The 24,867-nt window shown below is 41.8% G+C and overlaps 1 protein-coding gene across 1 annotated transcript in view; it reads right to left on the bottom strand.

Annotated features, from left to right (window-relative positions):
• Positions 1-1,908: 1,908 nt before the first annotated feature.
• slc1a7a (solute carrier family 1 member 7a) overlaps positions 1,909-24,867 on the bottom strand; it is a 76,598-nt gene continuing 53,639 nt past the window's right edge. Inside the window, exons 4-11 of the mRNA XM_033649994.2 lie at positions 24,400-24,442; positions 21,785-22,016; positions 21,421-21,520; positions 16,769-17,002; positions 14,414-14,608; positions 7,593-7,727; positions 7,173-7,272; positions 1,909-3,504 (exon numbers count right to left, since the gene is read on the bottom strand). Of these exons, the coding sequence (XP_033505885.1) occupies positions 3,238-3,504; positions 7,173-7,272; positions 7,593-7,727; positions 14,414-14,608; positions 16,769-17,002; positions 21,421-21,520; positions 21,785-22,016; positions 24,400-24,442 (1,306 nt within the window). The 3' untranslated portion in view covers positions 1,909-3,237. The remainder of the gene's footprint in view (positions 3,505-7,172; positions 7,273-7,592; positions 7,728-14,413; positions 14,609-16,768; positions 17,003-21,420; positions 21,521-21,784; positions 22,017-24,399; positions 24,443-24,867) is intronic.

Raw genomic sequence — 24,867 nt, 5'->3', positions numbered from 1 at the left:
GTGACAGACCAAAAAAGAAGTGGTCTGATCTAAAGGTAGACCAAATATTTTTACTCCTTTACCAACATGTAGTTAATGTGTTGCTTTTAAATTTGAGGATGTTTGACATTGATGTGCGACATAAAAGAATCACATTTATTAAAGGTGGAGGCAAAAAGGAGTATGTGCCAATGCCATCTTGCGCAATTACGCGCGAGGGTCACCGCAGTATTTATATGTTTATGGCAATTAGTCTGATCAGACACCCGGCCTGAATTACAGCATGAACCAGTGGTATCCCTGTCCCAAAATACAACGTGTAATTTGACATACAATTCAAAGATGAAAGTGTAATAGGCGAACACGTTTCTTCATGCCGGTTTTGTCATGAACAGCAAATGTCTAAGTAGGGCTGATGAAATGAGTGTAACGGTTGTGCTTAATGGCTGTATTTCGAGACATGATAAATGCACTGGAAATATTTAGCTAAATAAATAAATATATTCCATGCAGTCGCGCCATCCTCTCCCCCTCCTGCGCTCACAGAGTGGACAATGAGACGTTAGAGGCAGTGCAGATTAAATACGTATTTAGAAAGAATTTCAATTCAGGATTTGAGTTGGATTTTACAGCGTTTTTATGAAACAATTATCACTCACTCCAAGCGCAAAATAAGGCTGCTGGATTTAATTTCAATGATAACATGGATCTAAGGTGGATATAGCGTGACATTAAATTTGTGTGAGACATCAATAAAAATCTGACTCCACTTCTCCACCTCACCGTCTGCGTCGCCACTTCCCAGTGTCTCCAAAATGTGCGCATGCATGACTCAGAGTTTGCTTACAGGTGCGCACATTCTCCCGCCAAGTTTATTTTTATAAATCACAACCTTTGCATGGGAAGTGGCGTACGCCACTTTCAAGCCCTGTTTTGTGTGTAAGCAAGCTTTATAAATGAGGCCCCTGTACATTAAAGGCAAAAAGCCTGGATGAGGAGAGACTCGTTGTCTAGGTCGAGAAATATCCCGAGCTAAACAACCCACAATTCTGTCATTATAAGGACAATGGCCAAAAAGATATTGCCTGGCGAGTTGTAGCTCTGGAGATTGGCAGTCCAGGTGAGAAAGTTTAATTAGGGGCTGTCCACACATAATTTTTAGGTAATGCATGGATGAAGGATGTCAAGGTTTTTCAGTAGTCATCTGTTGATGAGCTGCAGGGCGACACGTCCAGTGTGTGCGTGTCACATGACACACCGCACCGCAGTGCTGATGTTGTGTTTTCAGCTAGACTATATTGATAAAAACAGTAATTTTACTTAGCTAAACAAGGGAGCTGCTGGTCTACTCCTGTCTCAGTCATTGAGGTTTTTCTTGTCATTGTGTGACTTTGGTGTTTTAAAGGGTTAGTTTAGCTTCACCAAAGTCTCACAGTAACACAAACAAACAGTGGTAGACCAGCAACACCTCTGTACAGTAAGGTTAAATTACTGTTCTTGTCAATAGAGACTGGCTTTCAAGAGAACATAGGTAAAGTTTCACTGTCTTTTCAGTTCTGTGTCACAAAAGGTCTGTGTGTTTGGTAAGTATTGAGCATACGGTTGGCTAAATTAGACTTAGATTATACTGCACGAGTTGTGTGAGAGTTTGTAGACATATGTTTCATTTTAATTTAGCTTTTTTAAACATGGACCCCTATGACTTTAATTCATCAAGAATTTATCTGTTTTTGGATTCTTACAGTGGAGGCATGTGCTAACCCTAACCCAAAGTTTTCTTCACGATTTCAACAAAACACGGGGTGAGTAACTGATATACAAACAGTCGTTGGGGGGTTGAAGTATTCCTTTAGGAGAGAAGATGCAGCTCGTCAGATTTCTAAATAAAAGGTGCCCTTTTGCAGTTTTTAGTTCTTGAAATGTCACACTTGAACCTTTATTGCACCTGCAGTTCTTGCAACTCAAACATCACATTCTCAAACCATTAAAAGTACCTGCAATAGTTTACTATTTGCACATTTCCATATATATTTTTCATTGCTTGATGTTTTCTTTTTTACAGAGTTGATACATTTTTCATAAAGTTTTGATTACAGTGAAGTGTTTCTTTTAACAAATACAGAATGGCAGCTCTTGAAACATACTGACAATCGTAAAATCTACATTTTTTTTTTAAATACATACATGTACAGCGTATATCACATACATATGGACAAGAGTTCTGAGTATGACCCGTGATTGTCCGCTTGTGTCGTTTTGTCTCAGCTGTTTCGGCGTACGTCAGTAGCACTCTGGTCCCGCGTGCTTCTCCTTTGGTTGCTTAAGGCAAAGAGGAAATACAATGGGGTGCATAGACAACTTGACTTCAACACAAGGGCAAACACTCACTCTCATCCTGACCTTTATCATCTCTTTGTCTTGATTCTGGCGATGACCGTACAGTATTGCAGGTATGAGGCAGAGCACCCACTTCGACTTGGAACAACAAGGCAGAGAAGAGAAGTGTAGGGAAAGGTGTGGCTGAGAAAATTTGGGAAATAATCCCCCTTTGTAGCCGAAAATCTGCGACATTTTGTTTCCTGAATGTGAACCAACTGTGTTTAAGTGAATGTCTCTTGTTAAAGCTCAGTTATGTTGTATTGTCCCACTTTGTCTCTTTGTTTGTGTGCGTTATTGCGTCAGTGATTTTACTGGAAGAATGCTCCAAACAGGCAACATTTTCAGTTTCATTACAGAGAGCAGAAAAAAAAGAAATATACAAAAGCCCCAACCAATATAATAATGAAAACATACCAAACCAGATCATGAATGAATAAAAGAGATATGAGTGGATGTTTCTGCTGTTCCACAGTCCACAGAGGGATAGGTTCCTTTAATTATATCTGATGTTTGTATTATGCTCCTTTGAGATGGGCTGACTCACAGATCTGGGGGGATGTTAATGAAACCTCGGACAGCTCTCCGGTTTGAAATGTCTGTCAGCTAGAGCAGCACACTGTCACTGCTGATACCACATAATACATCTCTGATAAATATATACACACACAAACACACAATCAAATGTGGGTCGTTATTAGGTTATGTAGAAAAAGAAAAATTGTCTTTTTTTTCCCCCAGGGTTATCTGCATTCATCCCTGCTCTCCTTCTCGGAGGGGAAAAGCGTGTGAACTTCGTCACCTCAATCTTTAATTTGTCTTCTTCACCTGCCGCTCCTGCAGCCGTGGATACGCCAGTGGCTGTCGGCAGGGCGGCTGCTTTTATACATTAGTCTCCAGCCCGTTCATGTCAATGGAACAGTGGTCCTTGTCCCTGTGCTCTCTCTTGTGGTGAGAGGAGTGAGCGTGTTTCTTCTTCTCCAGCGGCCGGATGCCCTCCTCCAGCTGCATCAGGCGAGCCACGTCCGGGGAGATGTGGTCCTGCTTGCTGCCGGGCGGAGGCGGCTGGTAGCAGCCGTTCTTCTGGTTCTGGTAGGTCATCATCTGCTGGATGCTGATCATGGGTTTAGTTTCACAGATCAGAGGCACCTGGTGGAAACAATCATCGTGGAGATGAGGAGGAATTAGTATCATTTTCAAATATACACCAATCAGCCAAAACATTAAATCCTCTGTCAGATGAAGTAACATTGGTCATCTTTACAAGTGCAGTATCGTAGGCAACTGGACTTGCTTGCGTTTTCGCCTCTCATTCAAGAAGCTTCTTCAGTTCTAAATGACTGGTGGGAAGTCGAAGGCTTTAAACTCAGTGTCGGTGTGAACCCTTACAGAGTCGTTGAGGTCACATGTAAGCTCTTAGTTTCAGAGTCATTAGGGCCACATGTGAGCCGTTGACCCACCTGGCCATCATGTGTGTCGTTAGGGTTAGATGGGACCCATTCACACCTTGTCCCTTCTATGATATAGCGCTTATGATTACCATGACCTGGATGACTGAGAATCTTCACCGACACATTGGTCATCTTGTAACAATGCAATGTTCACCTGGGAAACGTTGGTTCCTGGCATTCATGTGGATGCCACTTGACACACACCACCCACCCAAACACCATTACAGACAAAGCACCTGTTCCCCATGGCAACAGCTCTCCCCATGCAAAATGCACCATGCCACAATACAAAAACTGCTCAGGAATGGCCCAAGGAATGTCACAAAGAGCACAAGGCATCGACCTGGCCTCTACCTTCCCAATATCCCGCATCCATGGGATGTGCTGATGACCCACCTAGCAACAGAATCTGCCACCCACGCCTACAAGACTCCTCCAGTGTCCATGCTTCGTTTCCTTTCGAGGCATGAACACGGGACCTCTGGGATACCAGCACACCCCTCAAATGCTCAATCACATTGGGATCTGGGGAATATGGAGGCCAGTTTGGCACCTTGATCACTTTGTCATTACACCCTGAGGTCCCCATTACGGTCATGTTTTCCTTGTTGTAAGTATTTCCTGTTTTATTTTAATACTCACCCTTGTCTCTCGTTTCAGGTACTTTACTTCATGCCCCTGTGTGATTAGCTGCCCCGCCCTGGTTGGTTTCACCTATTCCTCATTACCCCTCCTCCCTTGTGTATTTAGTCCTCCTTGTGCTGTCCTTTGTCTGTTGCCAGATAGTTCTCAGTTGTTTGAGTGTGTGTTCTAGCCATTTCCCCAGGTGTTTTATTTGGATTAGACCGGAGTTTTTGCATTTTTGACCCTGCTTAATCCTCCTGCCTTTGGATACCTTAGTTAGTTAGTTAGTTTTTTAGGACTGATTATTTGTGCTCCGACCTCGTTTTTCAGTAAAACACCTTGTGTTTTTTGAGTCCTGCATCTGAGTCCTTTCTTTGTTTGCTCCAGTCTGATAGTCTTACCATGAGAAGGTCTGCAATGGTATTGAAGTGGGCGATGCGTGTCAAGTGGCATCCACATGAATGCAGGGACCCAAGGCTTTCCAGCAGAGCATTGCTTTGTTATTCACTTCACCTGTCAGTGGTTTTAATTTTGTGGCCGATCAGCGTATTTTTCCTGCTAACATATCCAAGGTTGGATGGTGACATGTTTTGTGGAAAAGTTAATGCATGGATTTTGAATTGCTGTGACATTGAAAGAAATGTTTACAATGGGACAATGACATGTTAATGAAAATGACTTCTTTACACATTCACCATTATCATTGATGGTTAATGTGGATAAACTTGCTGGCATGCATTCAATACAATTTCCTCTGACAATGTACTTAACCTTGATGAAATATATTAAATGAAATCAGTTTTTAAGCATAATAAATGTTAATAAATGCTGATATGACCTAGATGTTGACTGTTGATCAGGTAAGACATGCACATATTTAAGGTAATGTTTTGGGGAAAATGGTTATTACTTTCTGGCTGTGAATTAATGAAACAATCTCTTTGCTTGTATTGCAAACTATGTTTCCAACAGGGGAAACAGCATCCCAGAATCTGAGTTCAGAAGATGTTATGGATATATTTTACAGTGTTTTGTCCGACTCGGATATCTAACTGTATTTATTCGAGCCAGAGTAGATGGCTAAGAAGCTCAGTTGAGAGAGGCCAAGGCTGCACAGAGAATATAGCTGGCAGAGACCCTCCTTTCTGTCAATGTGTTTTTTGTCTAGTAGGGCTACACTAATACATCAGGTGACCTGTGTCACATGACCCTCACATGAGCTCTTAAATTGCACACCTGTTTCCAATACATTTAACACCCTGATGAAGACTCTCTAGTTGAAACGCTCTGGTCTATCCATGTAATATTAAAGGATTTTTAACTACAGTCAGAGTGCCTCAGATGCATTTTGGACTGCCTGCCTGCACTATGGACTTTTGCACTGAGTGAGCTGGCTATGCATTAAAGTTTTACTCCTCACTTGCACAGAGGTGTGTGGAGACCTTCTTCATGATCCCCAGAGATAAACTGGAAAAGACCAGCAGGGCCAGAGGGCAGAGGACCACTGAGTTAGTAATTTTGTTATCTAACACTATGTTTTGGCCAACAAAGTAATAGCTATAGTAGGCTAGTAATAGCTATGGGTGTCATAAGCTTGCACCCAATACATCCTGTTACATGTAGGCATTGCAGATACATCCCTGCGAGCAGGAGAACTAAGTTTTCTCTGGCAATAAAGCATGAACGGAGGAATTAATTGCTTTGGTTGACTACATTTACCATCAGCACTGACTGGGCATTCATGTAAAAGGTGGCAAATTTCAATTTAACCATGCAGCTAGAGCTGGGAGTTGATTAGCCTAGCTTAGCATAACAACTGGATGCAGGAATACCAGCTGGCCTGACTGCATGTTCAGACAAGATGTGAATTTTAAAGTCCCTGCAGTTGCATTCAAAGTCAGTAGAAAGACACTACTTTGCGAATGACACGAAAGCAAAATTTGAACTAATCCTGAAGCTGCCTCAGAAACACGCAGACCAAAGATTTGTGACGAGACGAGTTGAAATGGGTGATTTCTTGCAATGCGCCGTTCTGCAGTGTTCTGAAAACCTGCTGGTTCACACCAGTGCAACTAGATGAGACTGTGTATCATTTCTATGCAACAACTCTCTGTACTAATATATGAATGAGGATAGTGATAGTGAGATACTGGCTATAGTTGCATTTGTAGTGGTGATGAAACGGCGAAAAACAGAAACAAAACGAGCATCAGATGGACTGTATTGCCAATGAATCAGTCAATGAGCACCTGCTGCAGCAAGCAAACACAACGTTTGCGGCCATTTTGACTTAACCAGCAGACCGACTGGCTGTTTAAACAGGTGACAAGCTATTTGTTATCAAAACCAGCCGCTGGAGATTTGACCAGCCGAGTTGCACACCATCACCTCTCTGCAACGTTGCAGACGTTTCTGCAAAATGGTTTTGTCTCATCACAAATCTTTTGTCTGAACTGGTTTAAGGAAATAGCTACAAAAACTGGACCTCCTGGTGAGAGTTGGTATCAGTCTGAAGCTGAACTACACACAAACACACTCCAAAACACAGAGTATGTGCCTATTAAATTGATCCTCTACATGCAAAGAATTATAAGCATTCAGTCTTTACCATGAGCCACTTTTCCATCTCTCTAACTAAGATAAATATTCATATACAAGGGTCAACGGGTGTATTGTATTGAACTGAGCATAAGTGTGTTTCGCTGCTCATGAATCCAATTTGTTGGCCTTGTAGGCTCTCACCTGCTCCCCTTCTTTGACAAAATCTTTCCTGCAGATATGAGCCATGATGCCTGTGGCCAGGGCGTCACCCATCACGTTGACCATGGTCCTGAATCGATCCCTACATGATAGAATGATAAAAGTCATTCAGAGTGTTAATGAAACCTGGGAGAAGAAGACATTCATAATCCAAAAACCATATTTCATTACATGTATTTCACGTTTATAGAGTTGGCTGCCATGTGGTACACTGAGACGTTCAGGTTTATGGTATGTAGAGAAGTATGGTACCTGTGCACTGCAGTGTATTTTAGTGATCTACAGTGTGTATAATCTCCAGATGAGATGTTTCAGATTAAAATCTACTGGAGGATATTTAAATGTCATAACCACATCCTGAATTGGTCCCAGGATGAAGCAGAAAGATTAATTCTTACTTACAAAGCCCAATCAACAGCAATGATGAGAGTAATGTCATCAGTGGGCAGGCCCACAGAGGTCAGCACGATCACCATGGTTACCAGTCCAGCCTGTGGGATTCCTGCTGCACCAATACTGGCTGCTGTGGCAGTGATGCTGAGAGAACAGACAGAGGAACAGAGGGCATTCATTATTATTATTATTATTATTATTTTATAACATACAGGAACAAGTGCTTATTTATTTATTTTTATTTTTTTTATTGTGAAACAAGACAAGATACATGTAAGGGCACGTACAATAAGGCTACATACATACATAAACAGACATATGACATGATGAAACAACAATTAGTGACTGTGGGTGTGTGTGTGTATTGTAACTAATGAACAAAAATAAATGGTAACAACGACATACATAATAATAATAATAATAATAATAGTAATGATAGTAATAATGATAATAAAAAGTAGTAATAATCAACAACATCATTATTATCATAGGCATTGAAGGGAGGAGACGAAAGAGAAAATAAACAAAATAAGCAAATAGAAAAAAAAATAACAACAATAATAATAATAATAATAATAATAATGATAATGATAATAATAAAAGTATATATACATACACACATAAACATATATACACACACATACACACATAATAATAATCACCATCATCTTCATCATCATCATCGTCATAGTGACAATAATAAATAAATAAAGGGGGGATAGATAAAAATAAAGGGAGGAAGAGAAGCAAAGGATCTGCCTCGGATCCCCACACAGCCACAGAGCAGGCCGACCCCCGCCCATGTCTGCTACAGGACGCATGTTTGTTTTGGTTTTGGTTTTCTTTTGTTCCTTTCCTGAGCTGGTGTGTGATGCATTAAAAAAGCGAGGCGTGCAACATGGACCCAGCCCAGGGTAGAAGCCAGGGCGGAGGGGAGGCCAAGAGGGGGCAGAAAACGCAGGCCCGGCCCACACAGGTTCAGTGAGGTTCTGTTGTGTTAATGAGAGGGGAGGATGCATATTCCAGGGAGATGTAGTCAGTGAGTAAGTTTTTCCAGTGAGCCAGATGTATGGTGTTCCGTGATTTCCAGTTCATGAGGATAGTTTTCTTGGCGATAGATAGGGCCACAAGGAGGAGTCTATGGTTTGTTCCATCTCGGTTGAATGTTAATAAGTCTCCTAGGAGGCACCGTGAGGGAGATAATGGGATGCGGTAGCCCATGAAGCGGGATAGTGACTCAGTGACATCTTTCCAGAAGTGTTTCATGGGTGTGCAGTGCCAGGAACAAGTGCTCATTAAAGGGGTATATGACATTATGGACTGAAGGAAAGTGAGACTGTCTGCTGGCCTGTCAAGCTTTTAATTCTGGCACAGCACACTTAAAGTTTGTACACTCTAAATTCTTCATAATTTTAAAACAATTGGTGCTTGATTACACACTGGGATAGTTCACCCCACCAAAAGACCATTTATGTGTCAGTTACTTTCCTTGTCTTATGCTGAATTCATGAGGAAAACTTAGTCCCATGCCTTCACATTGAATGAAGACTCAAAACACAAAGAAAATTCTTGATGAATTGAATTCACAGAGGCAAAACATATCACAAACACCTGTTTTCAAACTCTCACAGAACTCCTGCAGTACAATCCAAGTTTCATTTACCCAGTCATTTGCTCAGTACTTCCCAAACAGACAGATCTCTCTGATGGGAAACTAATGTGAAACCTAGCTATGTTCTCGTCAAAACCAGACTCGATTTTTCCTCACAGAACACTAGAAATAATGGTCTGCTTTGATCAGTGAGTCTGTGTTATTGTGTATCTTGAACCTGACATAAACTGTTAAAACATGAAAATGACAAAAGCCCTGTTTCCACAGAGCAGTATGGTAAAGTTCAGTTCAGTTTGGTAAGCTTTTTTTCCGTTTCCACTGTGAAAAATTCTGTACCGTCCCCATTTTTGGTCCCCCCTCTGTTGGGGTACCTAGCACACAGATCTGGTACTAAAAGGTGGAGCTGTGAACACTGCAGTCTGTTGATTGGTCAATAGAGGACGGTCACTCTGCTCAGGACTGAGTTGTGGCTGGTTTTGATGCTCATGTAACCACTGTTCATGCCGTGGAGGGTTTTCCATACATTAGTAAACTATTTTAGTAAATTAATTAGTAAACCTAATTAGTAACATTTGCTGGGTCAACTGCCAGCAACTTTCAAGGTGGAACGTTTACATGTTATGTTACTCAGTATATGGGTTGACGACATGAATCCTTGAAAACACCTTCAACTTCAGTGTGACAACTTTGACCATTACATAAGTTTTTATTGTGTCTCTTGGATGACATACACTTTTAGTAATGAGTGGATCTTCAAACGTTAATAAAATGAATATTAATTTCAACCGGATTATATGAACTGCATATATTCTAATCCTCACTTGGAGAAGAAAGAAAAGTGTTGCAGAGCGTCGTTCCTGTGGGGTACAGCAACACTAAACCCCCAAGCTTGCCTGAGAAGAACTCTCACTGCAGCCTCATCTATTTTGTTCTGAAAATGTCGGCATGCAGCCTCGTTCTGTGGACGATAAACGAGGTGCGGACTGATAAAGAAGTTAATACAGTTAGAGCTAGATGGAGCAGTGAGTGACAACAACCCCACTCACATTAAAGAGTACTGTTTTGCAGTGGAGACGCTAGGGTCTAGGTACCATGTCTGAAAGGTTACTTTTGGTTCCAAAGGTACCATATTGGAAGTGTTTGGTGCAAACGGGGCTATAAGAACACAAACAAAATAGTCAAGGTTGTGACAGACTAGCAGCTGCAGTGTTCAGTGAGGTAAAATGTGAATGACAAAATGACACTTTTAGTTCAGCTTCGCATAGAAAGCATACTCCATAGGTTGTGAAAGTTTGTAAAATGATGTTGTGATAGTTTTGCTGTTCTTAAAATGTCCATCTTTACTCCGATAGGTCTTTCTCACAGCAGACATTTTGACTTGTTGTGATAAGAAAAGCACAGGTGTTACTAATAACGCTAACAACAGCTTTCATCTATTCAGGTGTTCTAATGAGAGTGGCAGTGAGCATGCAGGATATTGGGATCCTAAAATCAAAGCAGGTAAGTGGAATTCAGCCATCATTTTCATGAAAAAAGCTTATTTGAGAATTTCTCCATTTTTGGAATCTTAGTTCACTGTAGCTATGTTTCCATCCAAAAGTGATTCGAATCATTTGGAAATGCACATTAAAGCTATAGTGCGTAACTTCTACAGGTCCGTAAATGTCCTTTCACCCAAGCCACTACTAGAGGAGATGACACAATGCTGATTAAGCCGATCGGCTCCTCTAACATCTTGCAGTATTTTTCAATATATATCATTTTTAGTATGCGTGTAGACTGGCAACATTCCCGCGCTGGCGCACAGGAAATGCTTCCTCACAACAAGAAGGGAGGGGGAGGATGAGCGGAGAGTGTCACAGCAAGAGGTAGAGCGCAGGAAGAAAGTGAAAGCAACATGGCGGAGAAGCGTCCGAGACACGGTTCAGAAGTGGATCCTACCACAAAGAAAAAGCCTGGACGTTCGGCTGAAGGTCTATTAGCAAAGAAGCAAAGTGACCGACGGAGGAGGCAAACAAGGATTTGTATTGCAGTTGCTTTTCCTCGGTGGAGAGCCCTGAAGGAAGAAATTGGGCTGAGGACAGACATGGACGTTGCCTTGCTGCTGTTGGATAAGTAAGTGACTTGGTTTATTATTATATTATAAGTAGTATGAGTTGCTATGACATGTACTGGACCTAGTACTTTATTATTTTCTTGGAAATGGTGCTATGAACGTAATGTAATGTTAGCAGCCTGGTGTTCGCCACTTTGTGTAGCATTGTGTACACAGTGTGAAGTGAGTGTTACTCTGTGTACACGGTGTGAGGTGAGTGTTACTCTGTGTATATGGTGTGTGGCGAGTGTTACTCTGTGTATATGGTGCGTGGCGAGTGTTACTCTGTGTATATGGTGTGTGGCGAGTGTTACTCTGTGTATACGGTGTGTGGTGAGTGTTACTCTGTGTATATGGTGTGTGGCGAGTGTTACTCTGTGTATACGGTGTGTGGCGAGTGTTACTCTGTGTACATGGAAGTGCCGCCAGCTTATTAGTTGTAATAATGCATTATCCGCTGGGAGGCGACAGAAGTTACGCACTATAGCTTTAAAAGAAATACGAATCCTGTGTGTTTGCATTAAATGTACGGACTTTGGCGAAAACTATGAACTTGCGCGAGTTTACCGCAGAACTGGAAACAAAACAAGTCTTGCATTCTTCTTCTTCTACGTTTTCGGTCAGTTGGCAACCAGCTTGTAAATACATTACCGCCTTCCTGACCCGGAGTGTGGATATCACCATGGAGAGAGGTGCGCTACGTCAGACTTAATTCGAACATAACTGTTTCCATCCCCTGTTTTGCGAATCAACATTTTTTCGAATCAACCAAAACCTGGCTAAAGCGAGCATAGTGAGTGATTGTTTTGTCCAAAACCTCTGAGCACAGACTGACAAACTGTCCCTCTGCAGGGCTGAAAGGGGGGGTTGGGGTTGGGTTAGCATGCAGATGGAGCAGCTCCATGGTCAGCAGCCAAACGGCACGGGAACAGGACGCAGAGAGAGAGAGGGAAAAATTATTATAATTCTGGCGTGACAAGGGAGATGAGTAATACAGGTCATATGGGTTTTACCGCCAAAGGGATTATGAGGGAATGGGCACAGACTGCAGCTGTGAGGAGAGGTCTGCTTAATGTTATTACAGTGTGACATGCCATGAAATCAGAGGAGGGGCAGGACATTCACTCGACCTGGGTGGGCTTGTGTACCTGTGGTTAAAAGTTACACGGTGGTGGCGCTTGTAGGAAGCGGACTGTGGGTGTTTTTGTCAGCCTGTCTGCATCCCTGGGGCTTCCAGACTGATTTAGCAGAAATCAGATCAGACTAAGAAGCTCATATGAGGCGTAATCTGTGTGACATTTACATATATGTGTATCTAGTAAATCCCATAATATTTGTTATTAATTCAGAATTAAACTAAATGTGTGACGTTAGATTAATTCACGTCACACTCAAAACTCCACAAGTATGCCTGCAACATTTTTTTGACCCAGATGAAACTTGCTTATATTGTCACACTTGGGGAGGTTTTATTTCTCATTCATTCTCATAAAATTTGCTGTTGAGATAAGAATCTGAAAGAGTTGTTTATGGATAATTTTAAAGGAACAGTTTGATACGTGCTTGCGGAAAGTTAAATGAGTAGACTGATACCAAACAAAAGACCAAGTGATACTGATGTTCTCATCTAAGCACATTTCCCAAACTAGTCCTCTAAATATTCCTTTAATCTCCACTGAAGTGTCACTGTAGCTGTAGTGCTGCTATTTGTTGCAGTTAACGTTACTGTTTGTCTGCCCATAATATCTTGTTAAGCTCTCAATATAGCACCGTTATCTGGGGGCTCATGTTGCATTTACTTTACAGAAGAGGAATAAAACTTGTTCACGTACAACAAAATTTTTCCTGGCGTTCATCAGGCTTGCTAATGCTAAAGCTAAAGCTACAGCTACCAGCAGCTACAGAATGGCTGTGCTCAGAATCACATACTAACGTATTGCCTAGCCAGCGCACTACATATTCGATCAGCATGTACTGCGTACTTCCTACTGTGTGCAGCTCTCACATCTCTGAAAAACATTGTATCGAATTTCCAAACAGGTGTTATTTGGATAACTGGGAATCTAGATAGTTATTTTCTCACCTGAAAAATATTTAAACGTAAAGGTAAATCGCATCACATCACATCGCATCGTATCGTATCGTATCGTATCATACTTATGACCAACTAGAAGTATGTGGCGGTGTATTTTTCTGCAGAGTCCCTGCCTCTGCTTGTATTTTCTATGCTCGCGGCGTTTATGGCCGTGATACCCCACAGTGCTAAGGTGAGGTCAGGGCTTTACAAAAAGAAGGTGACCAGGGGTCTCATTTATAAAACAATGCGTAGGATCTATACTAAAAATGTATGTTAGACCGTAAGCAGCAGGCATCAGAGACACAGAGTGAATCTGGGGTTTGCTTTTACTTTCACTTTTGTCTGCGGTATATTATGTTGTACTGCTTTGTTTTCCCCTGGGTGGCTATTCTTTCCATGATTGCATTTTTGGCCTTTATATCCAGCCTCCTCTTTCCCCAATGTGGTGATGTCCCTGTGGTCATAGGGAAGTGCAGCACACATGGTGGTTGCCTAGTTACAGATCTTGAGAAGCGCATGACCGTGTGCTGCAAAACTTTTAAAGCCTTCATGCTCATTGTGAAGAGGATGATTATGTCATGTTCTGGTGTGTTAATCTCACACCCAAGGCACCACTGTGAGCATAAAACACACTTGAATAGAAGCACTGCACCGTGGGGCAGCTGAGTATGTCCAGTAAGCTCATGTTTCATACTGAGAAATTTGTGCTAATGTGATGTACAGCTGGGCATTTCTCACATACACAAAATCCAAATACTTTGCAGTGTGAACGCACTTTATACTCAGTTTTATTTCATATATAGTATAAGTAGGATGTTAGTATTCATCCAACAAATTCATTACAATTGAGAAACTGCTGTTAAAAAAGGTCTGGCAGTAATTTCCTTGCAGATATTTGGGAAAGGATCCAGGAGGATTTCATCTGTGCGTGCAAATATATTTCATTTCGTTTGTCCTTTCTCCCCTGCTGACATTTATTATAGTTTTTTTGAACAAGATAGAAATGATATATTAGCCAGTTCTGGCCTAAATTGAACCTGCCTTACCTGATTGTGATGATCTGTCCAAAGTCAAGCTCATAATTATTCACTTGGGCAATGAAAATGGCTGCCACGGCCTCGTAGAGTGCGGTGCCGTCCATATTAATGGTGGCCCCGACAGGCAGCACGAAGCGGATGATGCGTCTGTCGATGTGGTTGTTCTCAAGGAGGCACTTGAAGGTGATAGGCAGAGTGGCAGAGCTGTAGCAGGAAACAATAATTAATAACATGTAATACCACTTGATTATGGTGAGGAAAATATCATGTTCAGGCTTAAAATACATGTTTTTGGGGGGCACAATCCCTGCTGTCTTGATTTAAAAAACAAACAAAAAAACACCTGCTTTTTGTTCCACTATCCCTGACGAGACAGGTCGCTACATAACACCTACATTTGGTACCTGAAAAGCAGATAGAAAAACACTCACTAGTTGAGACAAAAGACTAATGTTTGGTGACTAAGGAGCAGCAGGAAAAACACAGATGGCTTGCTACCAAACACCCACAGTTGGTGCCTAAAGTCACTGGAAGCTACAAAACAAAACAGCCACTGTAGCTACAAAACAGCCACTGGAAATACACTGACGGGGCACTGCCTAACACCAAGATTCTGTGCCTTAAAACCAGTTGGAAAAAACCCTGATAGCTAGCTACAAAACACCAGTGTTTGGAACCTAAAAAGACTCTGGAAAACCACAGACAGGTCGTTAAAAAACACCCATGTCTAGTGCCTAAAATGCCACTGGAGAAACACAGGCAGGTCACTACAAATCACCCGTGTTTGTTGCTGAAAAAGCCTCTGGAAAACACTGACATGTCGCTACAAAACACCCATGTCTACTGCCTAAAACGCCACCGGATAAACACAGACAGATCACTACAAAATACCCGTGTTCGGTGCTGAAAAAGCCGCTGGAAAACACTGACATCTTGCTACAAAACACCCATGTCTACTGCCTAAAACACCTCTGAAGAAACACAGGTAGGTCACTACAAAACACCTGTGTTCGGTGCTGAAAAAGCCTCTGGTAAACACTGACGTGTCGCTACAAAACACCCATGTCTAGTGCCTAAAATGCCACTGGAGAAACACAGGCAGGTCACTACAAATCACCCATGTTTGTTGCTGAAAAAGCCTCTGGAAAACACTGACGTGTCGCTACAAAACACCCATGTCTAGTGCCTAAAACGCCACCGGATAAACACAGACAGGTCACTACAAAATACCCATGTTCGGTGCTGAAAAAGCCGCTGGAAAACACTAACATCTTGCTACAAAACACTCATGTCTACTGCCTAAAACACCTCTGAAGAAACACAGGCAGGTCACTACAAAACACCCGTGTTCGGTGCTGAAAAATCCGCTGGAAAACACTGACATGTTGCTACAAAGCACTCATGATGGTGCCTAAAAAGCCAATAGAAAAACACCAGTGGGGGCTACTAAACACCCATATTTGGTGCCTAAAACACTGCTGGAAAAACAGACAGGCCGCTACAAAAGATCCATGTTCAGTGCCTCAAAAAGCCAATTGAAAAACACAGATGGAGGACTACAAAACACCCCGATTTGGTGCCTTAAAAGCCACTGGAAAACACAGAGGGATTACAACATAACACTAAATGTTTGGTGCCGACTGGACACTACACTGGATCACTGTCACTGAAACATTGATATGGTGCGTAAAGAATGCGCAATTATAACATATTCATTTCCATAAGCGTGCAATATCAACATTTTCTTCTGGTGACCAGGCTGTGAAAATCTGGAAACACTTTGCTTTGTCTGCGTTTTTCATTATGTCACCAGCGTTGCCCGAATGCTCCAAAAATATTTCATTTACGTTGACCTCTCATTCATCTGTTGCAACACATACTCACACAACCCTAATAGTATTTCCCATTATCAGGAGAAGATATGAAAAGGAGTAAACCCTCTGACACTTAAAAAGGCTGCAAGGTGAGTGTGGTTAGATAGCCAATCATAGCATACGAGGCAGCCCTGAGGTGGTGCATGAGGTTAAAAGGGTTGCAGTGAAACCCAACAAACATCCATTTCATTCAAGGACAATTCCATTATCCGCTCCATTCATGCTCGTTTAAAAGCATGTATATATTTGGCACTTAGTTGCTCAGTTACTTTTCTTTTTTTTTTTTTTGGGTGAACCATAAACTTATATGGTTGCACTCATTCAAAGATGTTCCAGTAAACACCATGACGGAAACACAAATACTATAGGTGACCTGACATGGTAATTATGTATGTTCACAGAGTCCCCACATTTATAAATCACTATGTTTATAAATAAATACAAATCCAATGCAGAGTTTAATTTGTGAAGTCAGATCTGACACTTTTACCTGGAGGAGGTGGCCAATGAGATGAGCAGGGCCTGCAGGATGCCTCTGATGTAAACGATAGGGCTCTTCTTAGTGATGAAGAAGTACATGGCGGGCAGGATAAACAGACCGTGCAGCACCAAGCCCATTACCACTGTAATGGCGTAAAAACCTAGCTTCTTCCCCATGGCTGAAGGGTCGTCCATTTCCAGGATCTTACCGGCAACCAGAAACACAATACCAAAGGGGAAATACCTGTGATGGACGGAGGGAAGGTATGAGTGCACGTTCACAAAATGACGGCTACAGTATCAGCTTTTATTTAAAATGATGACAGACGTTTTGATATTGTTTTGCTGTTGTTACATGTGATTTCTGTTCACTTCAATTCATGTAGAATGTTCACCTTTTTCCGATTCATATTCTATGGGGGCATGTGAATCAAGTTTTCTTCACAATTTCAAGGTAACACATGATGAATAACTGATATGCAAATGGTCATTTTGCTGGTTAAGTCTTCCTTTAAGTCAGTATTTTTCTCGTCTTAACGTTCCGACAAAATCAAACATGTTTAGTATTATTATATATTTTTAGCCTTGGCTCCTGCAAATACTAAAGTCTAATGATGTGAACTCTGAAAACAACCAATAGCTGCGCTTTCTCTCGCACCAAGCAGGAAACTGGGTAGACATAAACATGGAGGGGACTGCAGGGAGGTACAAGAATGTGAACAAGTTTTGGTTCTCTTATACTGAGGAGGAGGAGAAACTGGTGGAGTGAACAAGAGGCAGTGTTTAATTCGGCATGTATCTGTTATTTTAGTGAAAAATCTTAATATCTGAAATGGTTCACCTTTCATTCCCATGCTCTCCTCCTGCTAAAATAGCTCAGCCTCCAATGGAGGTGGTAGTGTAAAGTTTGTACATGAATACAGTTTGGTTTTATAGGTTATATTGATGCTGAATTGATGAGAAAACTGATGCCTTTTATCTTGTGTCTCTAGAGTTATGTGTTTTTGCAGACACATGAGGAATTGTAAATTTGTGATATTTCTTAAAGGGATTTTGGTGTAGTATTTTCCATCTGAAGCAGGATGGGAAATAATCTCAAAAGGAATCTAGTTGTAGTCTTGTAAATAGTGACACTGCAAGATCCCCAGTCTGCAAAATCTTACAGTCTATGACTAAAAATTCACTTTGTCTTTAGATGTCACAGGGTGTCAGACTCCAGTCTTTTTAAGTCTTTTCAAAGTCTTTTAGTATGTGGTAGGCATAAATCACATGACAATGAAGATACATCATCTAGGTACCATGTGTTTTTTTGAGTGTTTTTATTTGAATTGCTTCTAATCATTTTATCAGATGCATGCTTGAGAACGCTGTCTCTCTGTTACTGCATGCGGCATTTTTTTCCTACTGCCCCTGAAGTGTGCAGTGACAACACTCAGGCTGTAATCAGCAAAACAAGCAACAGGTGTGGGATGTGCATGAAAAGGAATAATAAGCAAGCTGGGGACTCAACACTGAGGCCTACGGCAGAGAGAGATGGCGTGAAACCTCGGGGCCAGTGCGAGTCACCCTGCAACTCTCCAGAGACGAGCCACCAGAGCCTGAAGCGCAGGAGCCAATATCTGTTCAGCATGAATATTCCAGCCTGGAGCCTTTTTGCTGCTACTTTAGAGGAAGGAAGCTTGAGTAACATAAGCGTACGGTGACTGGTTCAACACATGAGCCAAATCAGCATCAGCACCTGGCATTTTCAAAAACCTGTTGGCTGCTAACAGATAACACAAACAACAGCTCATAAAGAATAACAAAACTGTCATAATCCTGGGTTTTTGTTCATATTCTGTCATCCTATAGACTTTGTTTTGGAGTTTTCTGTTCGTGTTTCTTGAACCTCTTGTTTTCTGTTTTATTTTGTTGCGTCATGTCCGGTTTTACTTCCTGTCTTTGTGTGTTTTCCCACCTGTTGTCTGTCACACCTGTCTCGTTAGTCTTTCCCTGTTCCCAGAGTCTTCCCTTCACACCTGTTCTGTATCAGTCTTGGACCGACACTAAAGTCAAGGCCTCACTTGGCATATATGTGACATGAGAAATACAACACGGTTTGACTCGTCAGAGCAAAATAAAATAATATTTGATAGCATTTGTTCTTAATCTGCTATCTTAGGAATCCACTACATCCATCCTGGCAATGTAGAGATAAAATAAAGACACTTAAACAGGATTACAAGAAGGAAAGGGTGCTTTCAGACCTTGAGTTGTCTTGCTTTGGTCCGAATCAGGGACTGATTTTGTCACAAAGTTGCATAATTGCTTAGAGTTGGTTTGTGTTCTCACGGCAGCATTTACAAGTGTACCAGATCAAATGCCTTGTGTGAGAAAGCTGCTCTTGATTGGTCAGAATTTCCATGTGGGAAAAATCCAGGAAGTAAACAAAACATTGAAGAAGAGTACACTTACAAGATAAATGTGACACTTTCTAATGTCACAATGGTGGGACAACTACGCAGGTTGATTTTAGCGCTGGTCATCGTGGACTATATTGCTGTCATTGTTCATTTTAGTCAAACCATACAGTTTGAAAACGAGGCGCGGCTCCAACTAGAAAACAATGTTTTGATGCATTGGATGTGCTGAATGTGCATATTAAGGCAGTACAGGAGGAGGTGCACATTAATAATCCTCCAGGACTGTAACATGATCATGTTTAACCCAAACAATAGGTTCGTACGAGATGAGCCAGTCCTGCGCAGATTCGATCACCGGCGATCGGCGCACAATGCATGCCGGTTAGTTTTGTGTCCGACTTCATCCCGACTTGCTCTGACGTTTTACAAAAGTGGACGGCGATAAAGCTGCGAGAGCGAGGCGGCCACAGTTTTTAGAGCCAGGCGCTGCAGTTGCTCTCCACTGACTGCACCGCCTGGCTCTCACCTGATCTAACAGCTGATTGGTTCAGATGTCGACTCAACAAGATGACGTTTTAGATAAACTACTCATTTTTGTTGAATTCTAGAGATTAAGATTGTATTTGTCTGATCTGAAGGTTTATTCTGTGAACAGAAAACATGTTGTGTGACTGATGGTGAAAACAAACTGATATATGGGTCTGATCACTTTTTTAATGAACTGACATCATTCCAGACAGGATGTAAGTGTGTCTGTGACTTCCTGTACAGACTGAAGGCTGCTGGAAACTGTCGGGAAACTGTCCAACTTCACCGCAGCTTTTTGTCACCGCCCCCCGCTGCGGCCGCCTGCTCTCGTCTACTTTTCAGGCGAGGTGCAGTTCATCTCGAACGAGCCTAATGTGTCATGCGGCTGCAGTTCGTTCGGATCAAGGTTGGATCACGCTTGTTGTTTTGGTGCACACCCGAGTGCGATTGCTATGTTCATACCTGCCCAAATGAACTGCACTTAGGGGGCAAACAAACTTGAGTTCAATTAAACCGAACCAAACAGGGCAGGTGTGAAAGCACCCTAAGACTCCAACAACCAAAAAAGATCAAGTGGAATAACAAACTAGATGCCATCCTTGGCCCCAGACCAACATATTCTGGTAAGATGGGCACAAAGGATTCAGCAATCGGGCCCTTGGATGCCATTTCCAGTGACACCGGGAGCTGCAGTCTGCCTGTGCAAGTCTCTTAAGAAGGTTTGCAGCTCCTTGTACACGTGGCAACACATAAAGAAAATGCTTACGAGTAACACAGTTAACGTTATATAACTTAGAAAAGCACCGAATGGGTTGCTTGCTTCAGTGTTTGCTTAATCTAGCACCCAACTAACATCAGTCAGTTAGAAAGCTAATTGCGAGATTAAAAGCAGAGTAAGGCCCCAATCACACAGACAGGTTTTTGGCAGTTGGAGACACATTTTTGTAATTGTTTTTAAGGAGAATGAAGCTTTGTGCTCGTAGTGTTTGCGCTGCAATGTGCCTCACGCTGGCATTTTTGCTGGAGCGCTCTGAATTCCTTGAGTTGAAAAAACTTCAACTCAGAGTGGAAAAGTGCCCCATGTCATCTCTTTCCTCGTCATTTTTTTCCCCATTGTCCAATTGGATGATTTGAGAGGCGGGCCTTCTGCAGTGGTCATGACAACAGGGTTATAGTTGGTAAACAATGGTGGAGAAACTGATGGTAGCAGTTGCTGGATACCCAGAGCTACAGTATAAGGCCCAATGATAGACAGCAGGTTGTCAAACTGCCCCTGAGTTTTCTCTAAAATGTGCCTGGGAACAGCCATCAGCGAGGTGAAGCTCCTGGACTAACTGGTGGTACTCCCCATGATCCACCCTCTTTATTAGGGTCTCATGTACCCACACAGATCTCTGTTTCCCTGTGACCAACAAACTATTTACTGACAACCTCTCACCCTCAACCAGAGCTACAGCAAGTACCCTCTGCCTCAACATTTTAGGAACTAGATACTAGTTAATGTGGAAAAAATAAACGCTTTATGTGTGATCGGGGCCTAAATGAAGTAGATATAGGCTTACATCACTTCAGTTTTCCTACTGGTGGTGCGTATGCAAACGGAAAAAACCCCATTGAGGGTATGTAGTTCTCGGGGCAGTTCTTCTTAGGGAGTCCCCAGAATGTTTGGGCCAAAACGACTTCTTTTATTACTTTATTTTGGTGCTGTTTACTTCCAATATACAACTCTTACCAGATGACAATGGCGACAATCTTCAGAACGGCCTCATTCAAACTCTGGCAGAAGTTGACCAAAGCGCTTCCATTGGGTCCCATCCTTCCTAACATTATCCCTGGATTAAAAAAAACAAACATGTTGCATTCACGAATGGATGAATGCATCAACCAAACACATGCAACGAAGCACTCAACAGTGAAGAGTGATGAGTGTTGTCATTTTATTTGTTCTCTGCCTTCCTCATGAGAGAGCAACACAATATAAACTAAATTATGCAAATATATACTGCTGGTGCCAAGGCTTCTATTATGCTGTTTATTTACATATTTATTGTGTATGTTACTCAAGCTGGTGTGCAGTATCCATGCCAACCACTTACCCATGGTGGCGGAGAAAATTACAATTCCCAGCACATTCATGCCTTCGCTGGTACCAGGGGATGTTTTCATGATCACATCAGGAGGCGGCGTGAGATCCAGGGAGAAATTCTGGACGTCTGTGCCGTTGTCATCCTGGATGCCGTAGATGTAGACCCTGCGAGTGGTGGTCTCATCCAAGAGCTGAGCCACCGTTGGTTTGGGGATGAGCTCTGGGACTCTCTGGGTTCGATACTTGAAATCAAAACAGAGCACAGGCCCCAACGTCAGCACAAGGATGATAAAAACATGGATATTTAAAGCAGCAGATTCGCACATTATAATGGCATAAGCATGAGCTCATATCAGAGGTGTTAACATTTAATTAGGCACATTACAGTGGTGAAATGACAGTATCCGCAGTAGACACTGTTATTTTATAATCTCCATTTCTATGGTATTTTCTGATAAAGGTGATTGCTCTTTCTCCCCCTATATGCTAATGTTTATTTTTACTGTTTATCTGAAACAAATAATTGCTTGGTGAAAGAGAAAATAAGAAATATATATGCAAAGGGCCCAACCACCTCTCCTACATAGAAGCAAGACACATGGACATTCTGCAGTCTTTCCCTGTTTTCTGTCTCTCCGAGGTAATCTCTTGTCTCTTTTGGTTGTTATTTGTCTCTCTGTGGTCATTTTGAGTCTCTTCCTGGTCAGTACATGTTAATTTGAGTGACATTTTGCAATCGAAAGCCAGGGGTCCCCTGAGCCTTTGGGCCCCTGGGACTGTATCTGTTAGGCCCATTCAGTAATTCATCCATGCTCAACAGTGACCATTAAAGGAACAGTTTTGGTAAATGCACTTACTCACTGTCTTTGCCGACAGTTAGATGCAAAGTTTTAGACCACATGTCTACATATGAAGACTAGCTTTGCTTAGCATAAAGACTGGAAATGGAAAACAGCTGGCCCAGGTTTTTTTTTTGTACAGTTTAAACAAACAAGAACATGTTCATTCTTTAGAGAAGTAATTTGTTGCTAGCTGTTTGCAGTCTTTGCTTTAAGGGGGCAGTTCACCCCTAATTAAAAAATACATATTTTCCTCTTAACTGTAGTGCTATTTACCAATCTAGATAGTTTTGGTGTGAGTTGCAGAGTGTCGGAGATATCAGCTGTAGAGATGTCTGCCTTCTCTCCAATATAATGGAACTAGATGGCACTCAGCTTGTGGTGCTCAAAGTGCCAAAATGTGTCTCTTTCCAGAAATCATGACCTGGTTACTCAAGATAATCCACAGACCTTGTTGTGAGCAGTTTCATGTAGGAACTATTTTCTTTCCACCAAACTACACCTGCTAACCGTATTAATGGTAAAAATTAAAAAGTAAAAGTAATCACTAGGATTTTAAAGTCGATCCTAAAACAAACATCCAGTTCCATTATATTAGAGAGAAGGCAGACGTCTCTACGGCTGATATCTCCAACACTCTGCAACTCACAAGAAAACAATCTAGACTGATAAACAGCACTACAGGTAAGAGGAACAATATGTAGTTTTTTCCCTTTAACCTTTTAAACTATTGGTGCTGTTTGTGTCAAAGTTTGTTTACTGCTCTGTCCCTTCTTTCTATTCTCCAGGCCCCTCCATTTTTTTCATCCCTTAGACTTTGCTTCCTTTCCTCATCAGCCGACTCCTGAGAAATCTGCTCACAAAGGCTTTTTAACTTAATTGAAACGCATCTGTTCCTGCTCCACGCATTAGTGCCATATGATCAAGACGGTCCTTGAGCCCGCTACTACAGTATCTCATTCTTCTAAACCTGTTCCTACTTCCCTAAACAGCTCTGCCTTGTCTCTCCTACTCAACTCCTCACCTGCGTCTCATTCCCTCTTCAGCCAGTCTCCACAAGTACCTGTCCATTTCCTTTGTTCCTTTGTCAAATCATCATTGATTGCAATGTGGGTTTCCTGTTACCTGACTGCTACACGTTACCTGTCTGCTTGCAACCGAGTTGCCGGAATAAATATTGGCATTGTACAAGTCTGCAAGCCATGCATACGTAACATTTGTCAATTATTATGTAGCTGATGTGTTGGAAATTTATATTTCTTTGTTTCACCTACACTGAATACCTAAAAATACCTGGATTTGGTGGCACAATCACAGCTGGATGTGCCGCCAATGTCACGCTAAAAAGCACCCGTTTTTGTTTATTGTTGGTCTCGAACAGTGGTTTGCATCTTGGCAGTCGTCTCACCAAGGGGTCATGTTATCCACCATCCCAATGACTAAGTCAGCTCATACATGTAATCTAAGCTACATCACTTTGAAAACATTGATCTAATATGTATGAAACATACAAATCTATTGTGTTTGTGGTTTCTTCTGGTGATTGGACTGCTGCTTGTTACCCGTCTACAGCATCTACTGCCTCACTTGGACTATTGATGCCTTACACCTCATCCATACTCTGGTTTGTCCAGTAAACCACTAACTTGTCCTGTTGCCTCCTCATCTGTCTGCATGTGGGTCCAATCTCTCTTGGCCCACACGCCAGCTGTGACAGTTTGCACTTTGAACATCTTTTTTCCAATTTTCTTTTTAGTGTGTCTTTGCCTTCAACATTTTTGCTTACCTGTTGAAAAGTAGCTTGAACCAGGTTGGCTGGAAACATGTTGCTGGGGGAGAGAATGATGAGAAATGTTTAGTGGATGGCAGATATATATATATATATATATATATATATATATATATATATATATATATATATTTATAAGTATTCTTTAGGTAAAATATCACAGAACACATGCAAGGAAACAATTGTTGAATGTAAAGAAATATGTTTTGAAGCAGAATTATTAATGCCATCATGAAACCATGCAATATGAAGTTTTATAACTACGTTCGGGGACAAAGACCACACCTCAATCTCATCCATTTCTGCACTTAAAGTATTTAAGCACACCTTATCGCCGACCCTAATTTCTTCCATCATTCCCCTCACCTTCCTTCCTTCCTTGTCCCTTCATCCCCTCATGCTCATCATCCATTTTGTGTAATAAACCAATCGCAACCTTTAACTCTATTGGCGTGGTCTTTGTTC

Source organism: Epinephelus lanceolatus, chromosome 12 (assembly GCF_041903045.1).
Source record: "Epinephelus lanceolatus isolate andai-2023 chromosome 12, ASM4190304v1, whole genome shotgun sequence".
In the NCBI taxonomy this organism is placed as follows: domain Eukaryota; kingdom Metazoa; phylum Chordata; class Actinopteri; order Perciformes; family Serranidae; genus Epinephelus; species Epinephelus lanceolatus.
Note: the sequence above shows the minus strand (reverse complement) of the source record. Positions and strands in the feature narration are given on the sequence as shown.